The sequence below is a fragment of the Lethenteron reissneri genome, chromosome 42 (assembly GCF_015708825.2).
Source record: "Lethenteron reissneri isolate LAM-NWPU_2019-01 chromosome 42, ASM1570882v1, whole genome shotgun sequence".
NCBI lineage: Eukaryota > Metazoa > Chordata > Hyperoartia > Petromyzontiformes > Petromyzontidae > Lethenteron > Lethenteron reissneri.
This window is the reverse complement of record NC_083820.1, coordinates 4,279,238-4,295,014: the sequence shown is the minus strand read 5'-3', so window position 1 is coordinate 4,295,014 and position 15,777 is coordinate 4,279,238. Positions and strand designations below refer to the sequence as shown.

General features: G+C 43.4%; 1 protein-coding gene across 1 annotated transcript in view; it reads left to right on the top strand.

Moving 5' to 3' along the window:
* The window catches only part of LOC133353066 (adhesion G protein-coupled receptor B3-like), a 176,243-nt gene that overhangs the window by 110,730 nt on the left and 49,736 nt on the right, over positions 1 to 15,777 (top strand). The window contains 5 exon segments of the mRNA XM_061569166.1: positions 6,697 to 6,737; positions 9,910 to 10,036; positions 13,047 to 13,150; positions 14,316 to 14,418; positions 15,259 to 15,409. Coding sequence (XP_061425150.1) covers positions 6,697 to 6,737; positions 9,910 to 10,036; positions 13,047 to 13,150; positions 14,316 to 14,418; positions 15,259 to 15,409 — 526 coding nt within the window.

The following is a 15,777-nucleotide window of genomic DNA, read 5'->3' as shown; positions in this document are numbered from 1 at the left end:
GGGGCGTTCTGGTTGATGTGGCAGGGCAGATGAATGCACAATCCATTTAACAAATCGTAACTTGTGTTTCGGCTTCAGTGGTGGAGCGGTGCTTAACGTACTGTGCTTTGAACCCGCGGACTTGAATTTAATTCCTGGCCAATGGGAAATTATATTTACCAACCCACACTGACCAGCATCGGTGAGGTATGGTCTAACAACCCCATGACTGATATGGCGTGGGAAGGCTTTCATCCAACAATGGAATGACAATAGGCTGTGAATTATTATTGGGTCGTAAATGCAAGACACGCGGATAAAAAAAGAAACAACAGTGCAAATATAACATGAGAGCAAGATGCACTGGATAAGGTTATATCCAGGTTTAAGTAAGCTCTATATTTAGTCTCACAGTGACATAAACACACGCAAATCTCGATTTAAAGCTTTCATGACTGCAGGGATTCATCTTCTTGGTTCTTTCGGTAAAGTCACATAGAATGGAAATAATAAAATAATAAAAATTTAACATAATAAAATCATTCTCACGACGTTTCGGCCACAACGCAAGCAGCCGTCCTCAAGTGGAGAACAGGTCTGTCGAATACTTTATTTTTATTATTTTATTATTTACATTCCACGTGACTTTACCGAAAGAACCAATTACACACGCAAATCTATAAAGAGAGTGTAAACATGTGAGGAGTAAGGGGCGCCGCCAGACAAACGTTCGGTACAGGTGCAAGTACACGCTATGTGTTGCTTTATTCGGGAAGTAAAGAGGGGGATGAGTGAAGAGAGGGAACCAAGCTGCAGATGAGCGACCAGGGTATTCCAGAAAAGTGGAGCAGTGACACGGAAATGTTTTTTTTTACTACCAAAGTTTTAGAAAATGTCATTTTTAGAAGGAATACGGAGGCACTTGTGAGGCTGCGGGAGGGAGTCAGTGGAACTGAGCGGTCCTTTAGGTAATTGGCAGATTTGTTTAAGAGGACCTTTAGGATGAAGATGGCCCAGTGGTGGTCTCTCCGGATATCCAGGGGGACAGATTTGAGTTGAATTATTCACTTGTTTTGGGGCATTTACGCAGCAGCTTGTGCACAATTGCCAAGTGAGTCTATAGTCATATTAGTCTTAATTTTTGCGTTGACTTTGTTATTGTTTACACTTTGAGTCCTTTTTTTTACACAGCATTACTCTCTTATTCATCCGTGTTTCATTGATTCAACATCGTTTTTAACGTTATAGTGCACTACAACAATTTGCTGTTATCATGCTTTTAAAATAGTCTGCCTCAGCAGCAGACCATGCTTTACCACCTGATGACGGACGCTTGTGTTGCGCCTAAAACGTCGTGATCTATTTTATTTTATACCTACGTGACTTTACCGAAAGAACCAAAGAGTATGCTTAACTAAGTTTATTTTTTTCATCAGTTAATTGTGCTGTTGCAGTGCATTGTAGTCCAGGTCTCCTTGAAAAATAGACTTGTGATCTCAATGGGCTCTTGCTGAGCCGAAAATAAAGGAGTTGGTACGTCGTGCTAATGGTTATTACAAGCCGAATTTTATTTTTAAACCCCCCCTCCCCCAAGAAAATATTCCAATATTCCTATCAATTGTTGGTGTTGCTGTCATTGTGTCAAGCTTAATATGAATGCAAATACTTCATTTCCATTTTCTAGGAAGAACTGCTCACGTATAATGGTTCGCTATGAAGAGAGACCTACATTTGCACGATTGGCCTTTTCCTTAATGAGTGTTTTGCTCGCACGAGAGCAAAATCGGTGCACACGGAGAAAACCCCGTGCAGTCCGAGGGGACGTCATGTCTTAAAATCTGCGCGGGCAAATCATAAACCCCATTTGCTGCACTGCCATCTCTTGGCCACCTTGTACCCGCGATTAAATCCGCACAATCCATCAAACTCTGCCTCCAAAAGAGCCGGTTTACAGGCATGCACCACTACTACGCCTGCACGGTGATTTCAGCAGACGTTGGCCGCTGTTGCAGTCTCCGCCGTCGGCGGGTACATCATCGGTGTGCCGTTAGAGTCGTGCTCCGTGGTTAATTGGTTACGGGATGGAAATGGCAGAGAAGCTCACAGCACAGGGACTTGTCACATATCCCGTGTGCGTCGGCAAAACACTTTCAGAACATCGTATGCATTTTTTTTATTGTTTTATTGTATTATTCCTTTTTCCCTTTTGGCAAAACGGTGTCAATTTGCTGCGAATGATTAATTCACACGTTGCCAATCGTGAAAATGCATGCTGCAGTCTTAATAATGAAATGTCTGGAAGCATTCTAGCATTGAAAATTGCTGATGTGAAGATGTATATTGAATAAGCTCATTAGTTGCATTTCTGTACATACCCAGAGGGTGGGACATTAGTGTTTAATCATGAAATTACAAACATGTATTTATTGCAGCGAAATGGGTTCAATAATAAATCATTATTAGGTGTTTAATTCAACCGCACTTGCATCTAAGTATAGTACTGTGATAGCATATGCATCTGTGCATGTGTACATACATATGGGGAGTGTCAGTGTAGCAGTTAGCTAGTGTGCATGTGTAAATACATATGGGGAGTGTCAGTGTTGCAGTTAGTCAGTGTAGCAGTTAGCTACACTGATGCTCCGTTTTCCCGCTCATGGCTAACATCGGTGACAAATATCTGAACCGATCTTGGACCTCCCCTAGGTCGACTCAGCCTCAAATGAGTACCTGGTGCGGTGTGTAAACATCGCCACTAAAGAGGCAAAGGTGGCCGGGCATGGTGTGGGCCTCCCACCCCCTCGTGTGCCACAATGCCGGCCTTTACAGGTGCTCGCTAACAGCACTTGCCCCAACAGTCTGTTTAAGGGGAATCTTTTTTTGTTTTTGTATTCATGTTCTACAATTCTGGCCATCTTTATTCCATTTCTGTTCAACCCACATCAGTGACAAGCGATTTTGCACCTGTCCAGGGCCCTCGCCTAGGTCATCTCAACCTTTAATAATCACCCGGAGCTACATCATGGGACCTCCTTTGCAAAAGAGGTCCCATGATGTAGCTGCTCACCCCGAGCTCTCATTACTCTGGTAGTGCGTTGTCTTTGAACTGTGCGCCTTTTGGCGTCATCTGGTCGAACACCATATGAGACTAGGCTCTAAAGAAAGCTGTCTCTGGTGTGGACTAATCAGTTTCAAGGACAATGTATAAATTATCAGAGTATTGTTTTTTGTTTGCATTTGACTGCAAGTATTGTGGTTAATGTAAGCATGATTCCTTGCAAAAGGTGTCAGTTTTGTTGCCAGAAAAAAGGGGGAAAACCCTATTAGTACACCTGGAGCTGTTTGCGTACATCAGCCATAAGGAGACGTACCCAGCCAAGGGGTGCTGCTGATCACCCCATCTTACACGATGCTGGCCATAATAGGTGCTCACTAACAGCACTGGGTGCCGCGGTGGTAAAATGTGAACTTCCTCGCCTGGTATACAGCAGGTCGTGGGTTCGATCCTTACCCTGATGCCTGCTGCATATTTTGAGCTTGAATGTTTCTCTCCCCGTGGTTGTGTGGATTTTTCTCCAGAGCTTCTGGTTTTTCCCTCCACGTTTAGAAAAATGCGTTTCGAGTTTTTGGCCGCTTATTCATTTCCGCGTGATTGTTGAGCTATCATTTGTGGCCAGGTCGCTTCTAAAAAAGAGCTATATAGCTCAGTGTGTCTTACTTGGTAAAGTAAAACAATGGTAATAGTTCAGTTTTACTTGCCCCTTTGGCCTCAAAGGCCACATATTGGTTCATTGTCATTTTCTGTACGAATGTGTCTTCTTTTTAGCAACATTTGTTCAACAGGCTTTACTCTGCTGATGAGATTCAGACAGTGTGAAACCAACAACAATGATAATACAATGGAGAGACTGGTGTCCGCCTTAGAGATGTAAAATTTCCGCCAGTGGCTCAGGTCTACCAATGGGGATGGGTGTGACAACATGCGCTCTTGCTTGAGGGGAGCGGTGGTATAGCGGTTAGCGCGCTGCACTACGAACTTGGCGACCCGGGTTCGATTCCCGCTCACGGCAAACACCAGTGACGATTATCTGAACCGGTCCTGGGCCTCCCCTAGGTCGACTCAGCCTCAAATGAGTACCTGGTGCGGTGTGTAAACATCGCCGCTAGGGAGACAAAGGCGGTCGGGCGTGGTGCTGGCCACCCACCCCCTCGTGTACCGTTCCGGCCTTCATAGGTGCTCGCTAACAGCATTTGTCCCTACAGTCTGTTAAGTCTATACGGGGGATCTTTTATCTTTGTCTTGCTTGAGCAGGGAAAGGCCTTTGGCTCCGATATCGCATTCCAGTGGGAAGACTCAAATTAATTTTCATCGACAACGATAGGTGGCTGGTCTTGACATAGCAGCGTGGCTTCAAACATAATTGAGGCAAATATTACAAATTTGCATAAACTGTTTCGGTTTGCTGACCTGGCAAATTTACACAGCAATGCAGAGGCGTTGGCACCAGCCGTGCCAACCAGTGCTTGATCCGCAAGCTGCGACGTTCGACGCGGTGCGCGTTCAATCATTCATTACTCGTTCCTGGAACTTGACCGTCGCGCTTTTGAAATAGTCCACACAATCGCCTGTTACTTAGTAACGGAGTTGCGGTGTACATTATAAGCATGAACAATACAGGGAAATCGGTCACATCGCTTACATTTTTGGACGTGAGATTAACTCTTTTGCTTCATATCCGGGGAGTATTGACTCGGGTTGAGATTGTGACTAATGCTACTTCATTGTTGCTTAATTAGCATTCTGAATACTTACGAAATAGAGTCATTACTCTGCGTACTGCTGTTGTTCATAAAACGTGCTCCATTGCGTGTGAATAATTATCTTTCATTTCACCAATTTATCTGAATAATATTTGCTGGGAGGGTTTTTTTTTTCCCGATCAGCATGCGCGCAGACTTTACTCAATCCCATGCAAACGTCGCCCTCAATGTACATCACGTTGTCAATCGTCATCAACATCGTCATGGTCGCTACCACGCTCGCGAAATGGCATAACCATCGACAATACCAATTTTTCATCATCCCTAAATGCCTTATTGAGGCCCGACTCACCGCAACGCGGCTCAGCCCGTGGCTCCAAATCTTTATTTTCTACGAGGACGTACGAAGAAACACTTATTCACTTTACGGGCTCTTGCTGTGCCAGCTAGGTGGCTCCGAGTTGACTGAGTGCAGAGAACTGTGGCAGTGGTTGGGGGCGGGGGGAAATAACTAAATCAAATTGCCGTCCGTACCACGCGAGGATTCGTGCCTCAGCCGGGTGCTGCACGTGACAAATCCATCACAGTGAGGCACACCTTGGCAGGACATCGTTCTCGTACCTTCGGAGGATCCGCCGCCGAGGTCTGACGGATTGTAAACCGTCCACGTCAGCTGTATGTGAGATTGAGCGCGGAATGAGGTCGCAATGTTTTTTTGAGATAAGAAATCAAGCTTGGGGGGTGGGGAGGGGTGAGGCTTTTAATTTGTTAACGCGCTGAAACTAAATTTATTATTTACGTAAAATGTATTGACATTGAATTCCGGTATTATTTCAATCAACAATGAGAGTTTGAATGAACGCAGCGTTGCTATCAGAAGTCCACGCCACGCCATTCGATTTCATTTGCTGATTGATTAAGAGCTTCTGTGAAGACAGCAGCAGCAGCAGGACCAGTAGAGACCATCACAATCAAGCCCTATAGCTCAGCTGGGCATTACAAACTTCCCTACTTTTCCCCCACTTTTTGAACAAGATATGACATCTGATGACACGTCCCTTGGGTCGTAAACTTAATTTTTTGAGGTATGAATCATCCACGCAATTCACATGTGTGGTTATGTCTCACCGTGCAAATAAACATGGGCATTTTCAAGGCCGCGTGTCATACACATGGTGAAATATGTCAGAACCATGGTTTAAATTTTCCCATATTTGAAAGACTACTCGCAAATTTGACTGAATTGCAAAAAGGCATAGCAAACGTCTCCGCGACCATCAATATTTGGCAGGACCCTCCTGAAAGAGAGTCTTTAGACTATAAAAAGTATAATAATAAAGGTTGCACGATTATTACATGTATAAATATTAAAATGAATGCCAGCGAATTTACGGGAGAGGTTTTTTTGAGTCAGTAAAATACATCCCAATGGAGCCATGTCTTGAAATGAAGAAAATCCTCTCCGTAATTTTCACCGCCAGCTGGCAAAGGAATGGGCACTTGTTAAGTTGTCATTTAATCTTATGCCAATACTTTATTTTATGCAAGAATTGTTCAACAAAATAAAATAAACAGCACCCAACCAAACTAACCAACAGACGCCCACACCAAAATAATAAGTCACCACTACCCTAAATTGCGATTTAAAGCTTTCGTGACTGCAGGGATTCATCTTCTTGGTTCTTTCGGTAAAGTCACGTAGAATGGAAATAATAAAATAATAAAAATAACACATAATAAAATAATTATCACGACGTTTCGGCCACAACGCAAGCAGCCGTCCTCAGGTGATGACCAGGTCTGTCGGGGAGACAGCGCATGTTAAAAAATATCAAACTCGTAATGCTCACAGTAGCAATGCGTCTCTTGGGAGTCTGTTTTAATAAAGCGAGCTATAATAACGCAATGCAGGGTTTTTCCCCGCTAATGCTCAGCGATGTTTCCCCGTTACCGCAGGGCACGGGCGCATTCTGCTCTTCGTGGGACGCGGCGAGCAGGTGAGTGAACACGGAGCATGCCGACACTTCTCAACGACACGCACCGAGCCGAGAGATCCACCCCACGGGGTCCTCTCCGTTGGCCGAGATTTTTTTGTTCACTTTGCCACCCGCCAAGGCTGAGGCGCGAGCGAGGGGGGGAAAGCGTTTTCGTTATTTGTTGTTGTTGTCGTCGTCGAAAGGACGACATTTCTGCTCGTGCATAATTGCCAGCGTGGTGGGTTATTACTTGGCAGATACAAACTCCCGCCGTGGGAATGCGATGCGGAGTTTACGTCCTCTGCCTCAGGGCTACCGGTGAAGATGCGTGCTGCCACGTTGCTGCTTTGGACGGCGAGACACTTTGAGATTTTATTTTTTATTTGTGGGAAGTCAACAACGATCAGTCTTGTGGACGGACCTAATCCCACCATTGGAATGTCGAGTTTCCCCCACTGGCTCAGGGCCACAAATTAATGAGTGCAACCCAATGCTTGTTGCAGGATGAAGACCCTTTGACTCGCCTCTGACTGATTTCATTAATATACTTTTTTAAATGCTTTATTTCAAATGGACGTGAATGATTTTTGCAGTTTCTTTAGTCGGAAATAGATCTATTATATGCATTGCTTCATTTTGTTTGGTTTTATTTATGATTTTAATTCAATGCCTCCTATGTTTCATGGCTACACAGCTACTGCCAATTCAGTATGCACAAGAGTATGACTCAATGATTGTTCTTCTCATTTTGGAAAATTTTCATGAACAAAATAATATTTATGGTTTGTACAGTTTAGCTCCATAGCATAGGTGTAGTGTTGGCATATCACTGCCGAATTAATTCCATTTTAAAGCAATTATTCTCTCATGTACGATTTGGTGAATGTCTCCTAAGCATAAACATTCACAGTAATAAATTTTTCAATGCTTCTTCACTTGTCTGCATAATCCTGTGGTGATATTGCGTAGCAATTTTATAACAAAATGAAACATTCATGCATCTGATAAAAATGAATAGAAAGACCCTCATTCAAAGTGTGTATTCAATGTTGGTTATACATCAATCAGTGTTGCTACATCTGCTGGTGCCTGAATTGAAATTCACGAAAGCAATCCTCCATTTCTCATTTCTCGACTCTGTAATTTCAGATTACAGCGACAAAGTAAATGTTTTCCTATAAGCTCAGCAGATGAGTTGAGAGCTATAGAAGTAAGCAAATAAATAAGCAAACCAAATATTAAATCAAACTTCGTGAAATCTCACACACCAGTTCCTTTATTCTGTGTTTTGCATGCTAGGCGTAAAGAGACATGTGTGTCTGTCGATTATAGATCCTTATAAAAATTATGAGCTGCTACAAAGTATTTTAGAGTTTAGGCAATTTAAGATTTGTGGCTTTTAGATGCTGTGTGGGAGGTGAAACGTTTGGTCCTCAGTAAATGGTAATGATTTTTGCAGCCTCTTTATGGGAAGATGTTGCGAATAAAAAAGGGAAAATGAAAAGAAAATTGTATTATTCACTTGAAATACACAGCAGCGGTATGATTCATAAGAATTATTATGAAATAATGGATGTTTTGTAGAAGCTGCGTATTTTATTTTATTATTTTTTTGCACACACACAATGATATCCAACGTTTCAAGCAATGAGCCACTTTTTGTGATTTGCTCCAGGGTTACTAAGTGAATGAGAATTGTATTCTATTTCCTAGTCGCCACAAATATTGTTTTTCACTTGCAGATCATGCCAAGTCATCATCTCAGCTATGTGCATTCATGTACTGGCACAGTGGTTATCACAATGTGCTGTGAACCCAGTGATCTCAGTTGTTTTTTTGAAACCACGACTAACATCAGTGGCGAGTGATATTTGATCTCGCTTTGAGCTCTCTTTCACGAACCCCGCATTGACCAGTGTGGTGAAGTATGGTGAAACAACCTCCATGGTTAAGCTTATCCGGGAGCGAATTGAAAATGTACAAACATTATTTGCGATGTAAATGTACAAATAATTGTATCATTTTAAGTTTCAGTACTTAACGGAGCCATTGCATAATTTTTTATAATAGTCCTACCATAATCTGTTGTCAGAAATTATACAATTATTACTAAAACAAATGCAAATTTATAATTAACATATGATTTTTCAACAATATTATTTCATTGGATTTTTTGGGCCATTAAATATTTATTGTGTTATTGCTGACACGACCCAGTTTCTGCGGCTTTCATGATTATTAAATCCTTAACCATGCTACCATACGCTCTTGCTTAAATTTACCAGACCGTCGTGATGTATGCAATACAATGCTACCACGTCGCTCGACATCTCATCTCCTAAACGCTGTGGCCACTCTGGTGGCAGGCCGCCATGGGTCCCGGCAACTTGTCGTCCTTTCATTTCCACTCCACCCCGTCGTCTTGCTCCCTCCAAAATCTGAACGTAATTAAAACTAATTGAACAGGTTGAGTGGTCGTGTCATCGATTGAATTCTGCATCCAATCTATAACCAACCCAAGGCAAAGAACACAAAAGCACCCTTATTAAGAAATGGAGGGCTGATTGTGATTGCATATGAGGTGCACTGTATTTGTCAGTAGTCCGAATAAATCAACAGCGCCGTAGAAAGGTGCTTGCAATGATGTGGCCCTTTATAGATAGGTGGTCATCAAATAACCAAATAACTTTTTCTGCTGGTGGTGACTAGTATGGCTCAACAGGGCTGATGCCAGTATGAGTCTACATAGCAATCATCGCCCCCTGCTGTCAATAAAACTTGGTAGGACCTAAATTTCGATTTAAATTTCGATTTAGGACCTTCCTGGTGAAGAGCCATGAGACTCGGTGCCACTTTCCTGAGTGAAGAAGAGCAGTAGAAGTCACGGGAACGCCCTCCTCCCCTCACAACTCACTGCATTGTGTGAATGTCAGGCGCGTGGGATCGCCTCGTTGCTAAGAGCCAAACGGGGGAGAATGTGACAGCTGTTGCTGGGCTAAAGTGAGAAATGCTGTCCTCTGCAAGTTTCCGAATGAAAATGTCTCAATCTGGTTCCATAACGCCGGCAACGCGATTGCGATATGCGGTGTGAAAGGCAAGTAAGAAAAAAAATCATCGTCGATGAGTTCTAACCATAGCTTCTCCTGCTCTGAAAAAAATATAATCATTCTGCTTCCCTCTTCCTGCCGACCAGAGATGCAACGCTCGGCAAATGGTCCCCTCGCTTCTGCAAGACGTTACTGAGCGACGCGGGGAAGACACTGTGTCAGTGCGGCAAGGTCTCTGCGTTCACTATCCTGGCCCAGCAGGCTCAAACACAGGTACATGGTCAAGCTTTAACCCCCCCATGCGTAATTGGTCACTGTTGACACACACCGCCTTTGCAGTAAGGAATGGTGTATAGGATGTTGACAGTGGTTGTGTTACCGTCACAGCCATATGGTAATACCTTACCATATTAATAAAAAGTATGCGGCCCTTGCCCCACCACCTTCTCCAACCATTATATAAACGGAGTGGTAGCTCCTGCAATCTCTCATTTACTTGATACAGCTGTCGTGGCTGTGACGGTACCACCTGAAGACGGAAGCTTGTGTTGCCTCCGAAACGTCGTGATTTTTATTTTATTTTACTTTTTAATGTTTTTACCTACGTGACTTTACCGAAAAAACCTAAGAATATGAATCATTGCAGTCACAAAAGCTTCAAATCTAGAATTAGTGGTTGTGTTATTGAGGGATCTGTCCCTGCCATGTATGCACGTACGTATGTTGAACTTCTTTCAGTCAGTCAACCCATGGCACCTGGGTCTGCCCCGTGACCTCCTGCCAACGGGCGTTCGACACTTCACGCGGCTTCAAAGTGCACATGGCCTGGCACGAGCGCCGTGGTGATGTCACCGCCACTTTGTGGCGAATGGCAGCGGTTGTTGTTGTTCATAGTCTTGGTTCTTTCGGTAAAGTCACGTAGAAGGGAAATAATAAAATAAGAAAAAATAAAACAATTAAATAAAATTCTCACAACGTTTCGGTCACAACGCAAGCAACACAAGCAGCCGTCCTCAGGATGGCTGCTTGCGTTGTGGCCGAAACGTCGTGAGAATTTGATATTAGAATGTTTTATTTTTATTATTTTATTATTTCCCTTCTACGTGACTTTACCGAAAGAACCAAGAATATGAATCCCTGCAGTCACGAAAGCTTTAAATCGAAAAAAAGTTGTTATTTAAATTCTTTCACAGATAACCAACCGTGCTAATCAGAGGTGCGGGGGAAGGACAAGAAACTTAACACAAAAATCAGTTCTAAAGAAATATTTTTTTATTCAATTTAGATTTCAAAGTGGATAGCTCCAGCGGCTTCCAAATTGCTATAACAATTTGGAATTTTCAACGAATGGCTCAGGTCCATTAATAGGACCTCCAATGAGCACGTTTGCCTACGTTCAGTGAGAAGTTCAGCATACATCCATTTATAGACTTGAATAATGCCCAATACATTTAAGGTGTGAGAAAACATGATGGAAAGCTCCCTTATCTGTAATTGTTGTTCGTGTTTATATATTTTCTTGGTTATAATGGTTATTTATTTCTTATATCCAACCAAGTGCTAGATTAGAGCGCCTGACTTTGAATTGGAACATTGCAATTTGGAATACTGGTCAGTGGTCAACTCAATCATTCATCCCACTCAGAGAGCATCACCCTCCATAGAAATGTAGATTCACCACTAATGGTTCTGGGCTGCCAACATGAATTAGCTCTGTCCCATTGCTCAGTTGGGTATGGAGTCACTGTGACACAGATTGCTATTAAAATACGAATTGTCAAGTTGTCCAGTCAAATCAAACATCTCTATGCCTCATCACAGCAGAAAATAACTGGATTTTTACCCCACTACCACTGCCATGTAAACAGGTAGGCCGCTATGAACACAAAAGCTCATCCTTACACAAAACTGTATTTAACACCGGAATTATGGATGAACACGCGTTTTTAATACCCCAATAATTGTATGGTGATGATGACAACAAGTATCTTACACGAAATCAATGAATGATGATGATCTTAATAACATTGTAATCCATACATTAATTTAGCTGTCTTTCATGAGCAACAACAGACAACCAGTTAATCCTTTAAATGTTTTACCCACTCACTAGATCGGATAATAACCTTTTATTTTATACCTACGTGACTTTACCGAAAGAACCAAAGAGCAAAGAAAATAAAACTTGATTTTTTAAATTCAGCCTTTCGTGCAGCGCTCATTCTTGTACTACTTTGTATTTCACGATATAAGCAGAATGACAATCATCTTTCAATACATCAACAGCAGGAGAGATGAGTGGTACAATCCTTAGCACATACATGTGTGTGCGCAGTGCATGTATGTGAGACTGTGATCATCCAGAACAAACCGTACAACGCATAACGACGCAATGCCTCGTCCACATTTACAAAGGAGACGTCACAGCGATACACTCCGCTGCTCCTGACACGGTTATCTGGGCTTGACCACCTGAATGTGAAATTGTAGTTGTTGTTCTGCGTCTACATCAGCCATACGGAAACACATTCCTGCGGAGGGAGCTGGTAGGAACGTTGGGTTGCTCGGTCAATGGCCAAGGTCAACGGCAGCGTGGTGTATTCCGCAAATATGCCCGACTGTGAGGGCGGGCACGAGCCGGCGTGAGTAGGTTAAACGTTGAGTTTTATAAGGGCACCACGGGGTGACCAACCCCTCCCCACCCAGCCCCACCCCTCCCACCCCCCACCCAGCCCCACCCTCCCGACCCAGCCCCTCCCACCCTCCCCACCCAGCCCCTCCCCACCCTCCCCACCCAGCCCCTCCTCACCCCTCCCCACCCAGCCCCTCCCTCCCCACCCAGCTCCTCCCTGCACGACGGACGGACACAATAATCCCCTGTGGGCTGGTGTAACCAGGAAGTTCCTACCAGTATAACATTTTGTGTATGTGTGGGTGCGCAAGTTGCGTGGGGAGCGGTGACGCAATGGTTAGCGCACTGCAGTACAAAACCCAGAGACCCGACTTCGATTCCCGCTCATGACTAATAGCAGTGGCGATTATCTGAACCAGTCCTGGGTTTCCCCTAGATCGACTCGGCCTCAAATGAGTATCTGGTGCAGTGTGTGAAAACATCGCCACTGGGGAGACAAAGGCGGCCGGGCATGGTACCAGCCACCCACCGTCTTGTCTACTGTGCTGGCCTTCATAGGCGCTCGCTAACAATACTTGTCCCAACAACCTGTTAAGGCTATACAGGGGATCTTTGTCTTTGTCGTTGTTTGCGTGTCTGTGTGTTCAACAGAAAGTGGAGCCAGTGAGGACACTGTCTGTGGCTCTGATTGTCGGCTGCTCAATCTCTTCTCTCGCTCTCATGCTACTCATCTTTATATACACCCTCATCTGGAGGTATGTTCTCAATTCACTCAGTAAAATAGGCCCGTATAGGATGTTGGCAAGGGTAGTATTTAGCCAGCACCTATTTAAGGTTAGCACAGAATCCCTTGGACTGTTTTAGCCAGCACCACAAATGTCTGCAATCTTCTGTGGCGACACCTCTGTGGGTGACCACACTGTGTTTCAGGTATACTTTTTTTTGTTTGGGCTGAGTTAACCCGAGGGAGGGCTCGACCAGGTTTGGTTACCACGTCCACGATGGGCAGGAAACACAGTGGAGCTACCTTTGCATTGCAGCTCCGTGTATGAGCAAGCACACTGCAGCTCCCTGTGTGACACACACATCCAACTCGAACACGTTTATGTGAAATTTTCAAGCTATCACCGCATTGAAAACTATCACCGCTTTGTCAAAATAATAAAACTTAATTTAACATTTAAAGTGCTGAAAGTTATCCGCAAACCTAAACTTTTACCCCCGAAAACATAAGCCTAACTCCTGACAGTAATCTTAATTTCAAACCACAAGCTTAAGAATGCCTGGATCAAGCATACCCATCAACACTATACTCTTATTATTTCTAAGAATTACACAGCGGTGAAACATTTATATGAATTAACATTTGATGTGAAATGAACGAATGCATTCTTAGGTATCCGTGGGTTTGTTCACAACTTAAGCACCCTCTACCGAAGAGGCATGCCTCTGCTAATTACACCCAGATATACAGCTGTATCTGCTACAGAGGGCTCTATATAGTTGTAGAGAGCTGTTACCAAGCCATATGATTTATATTTAGCTAAAATAATTAATTCAGTTTGATACGGGCTATACGATCATACATGCAATCGATTGCTGTCCCAATTATCGGTTTGATTACGCAGAATAATCTCACATTTTAAAAAAGCCTCACCTACACGCGTGCCACTGGCCGGGAGGTGATGGGTGGGGCTTGGTGACATCATCACTCGTGATGGGGGGGGGGGGTCGCTTTGCAACCAACCAAGAAAAAAAGTTGTTGATTACAATTTTTTTTATCTGTTAATCAATTAAGTTGAAGGATTATTAAAGCTCTAGCCATTGTAATATAACCGTAAACTTGTGTGCAAGCAAAGGTGCCAAATGTCCTGTGGCACTTCTGTGATTGTGTGCATTCTCTTGCATCCCCATTTGCAGATCTATCAAGTCTGACCGGAGTGTGATTCTCATCAACTTCTGCCTCTCCATTATCTCTTCAAACATCTTGATCTTGGTTGGACAGACACAAACACAGAACAAGGTATAGTAGCCAGTCTGCTTGAGTCTTTTTATTGTTGCAACTACGAGCAACTTGATTGTGAAACAAACTCAGTTTCCAAATGGATCACAGGGGGGGGGTTTTCTTAAATAAATGATCTGTTAACAGAAATACTCTGATGGTGCGCTGTCTTTGAGTTGTGCGCCTTTTGGCGTCATCTGGTCCAACCCATGTGAGACTAGGCTCTAAGGAAAGCTGTCTCGGGTGTGGACCAATCAACTTCAAGGACAGTGCATACATTATCAGAGTTATGTTTTTTGTTTGCATTATGACTGCAGATATTGTGGTCTATGCAAACATGACTCCTCGTAAAAAAAGGTGTCAGTTTTGTTGCCAGATAAAAGGGTAAAAAACCAATTTTCATATTTTTTACTGGCAAATGAGGTATCAATGGAGAAATTCTACAAATAATGAGATGTTTTTTTACAAGTTTGAATCTGCATTCTGACTGTTCTGTCGCGTAATAAACATTTTAAACAGTTTTGTGAAATACAATGCCGTAAAATCTAGGAAATTAAAATGTATGACTTGAAAGTGGTTGTTGGGATGTCACGCTTTTATTACAGCGTGGATTTGAGTTTGGCTGCCATCACATCTCTCGTCATCCTTATCTGTGTCTCGCACTGCAGATTTTTAATGCGGTGTTTGCTGTTGTATGGTGGGTACCGGTTGCACCCCCTTAATATGAGGCGGCATTGCCTCAAAGCTGGGCTCTGGCTCAAAATGGACACCACTGCTCAGAGATCTTCGTTGTGAATTTGTAATCAATACATTATGACGACGATAATTATGATGATGACGTGTGTGTATGTGTCTTTGCAGGGTGTGTGCACCATGATCGCTGTGTTTCTGCACTTCTCCTTTCTGGCCACCTTCTGCTGGGTTCTCACTGAGGCCTGGCAATCCTACATGGCTGTGCGGGGTGTCACCATGAAGAGGATCATACGCAAGCGCTTCCTGTGCATGGGCTGGGGTGAGGCTGCTCTTTACACTGCGCATGTTTATCAAGCAACGTTAAACTTCGCTTCTAAAAGCAGTTTAAACCATAATCATAATTATGAAATTTAATTGCCCAGGAAAGCCTTGCAAGTGAGAATCAAGACTTTTTCAGGACAGCCTTCCATTGGAATGTTTGGGAAATTACATTTACAAGTATTTAGCATGCTAGAGAGACCTATAATTCCCACAGAAAACCCACAATTGTGAGAGGTTGACATACAAAAATCCACACAGATGGATTCCATCCCTTGTTGTACTGCCATCTTCTTTCAACTTCCTAGCCCAAGCCTACAACGCCTGGTATTCCCAGGTAGTCTCACATCCAACTATTAACTTGGCTCA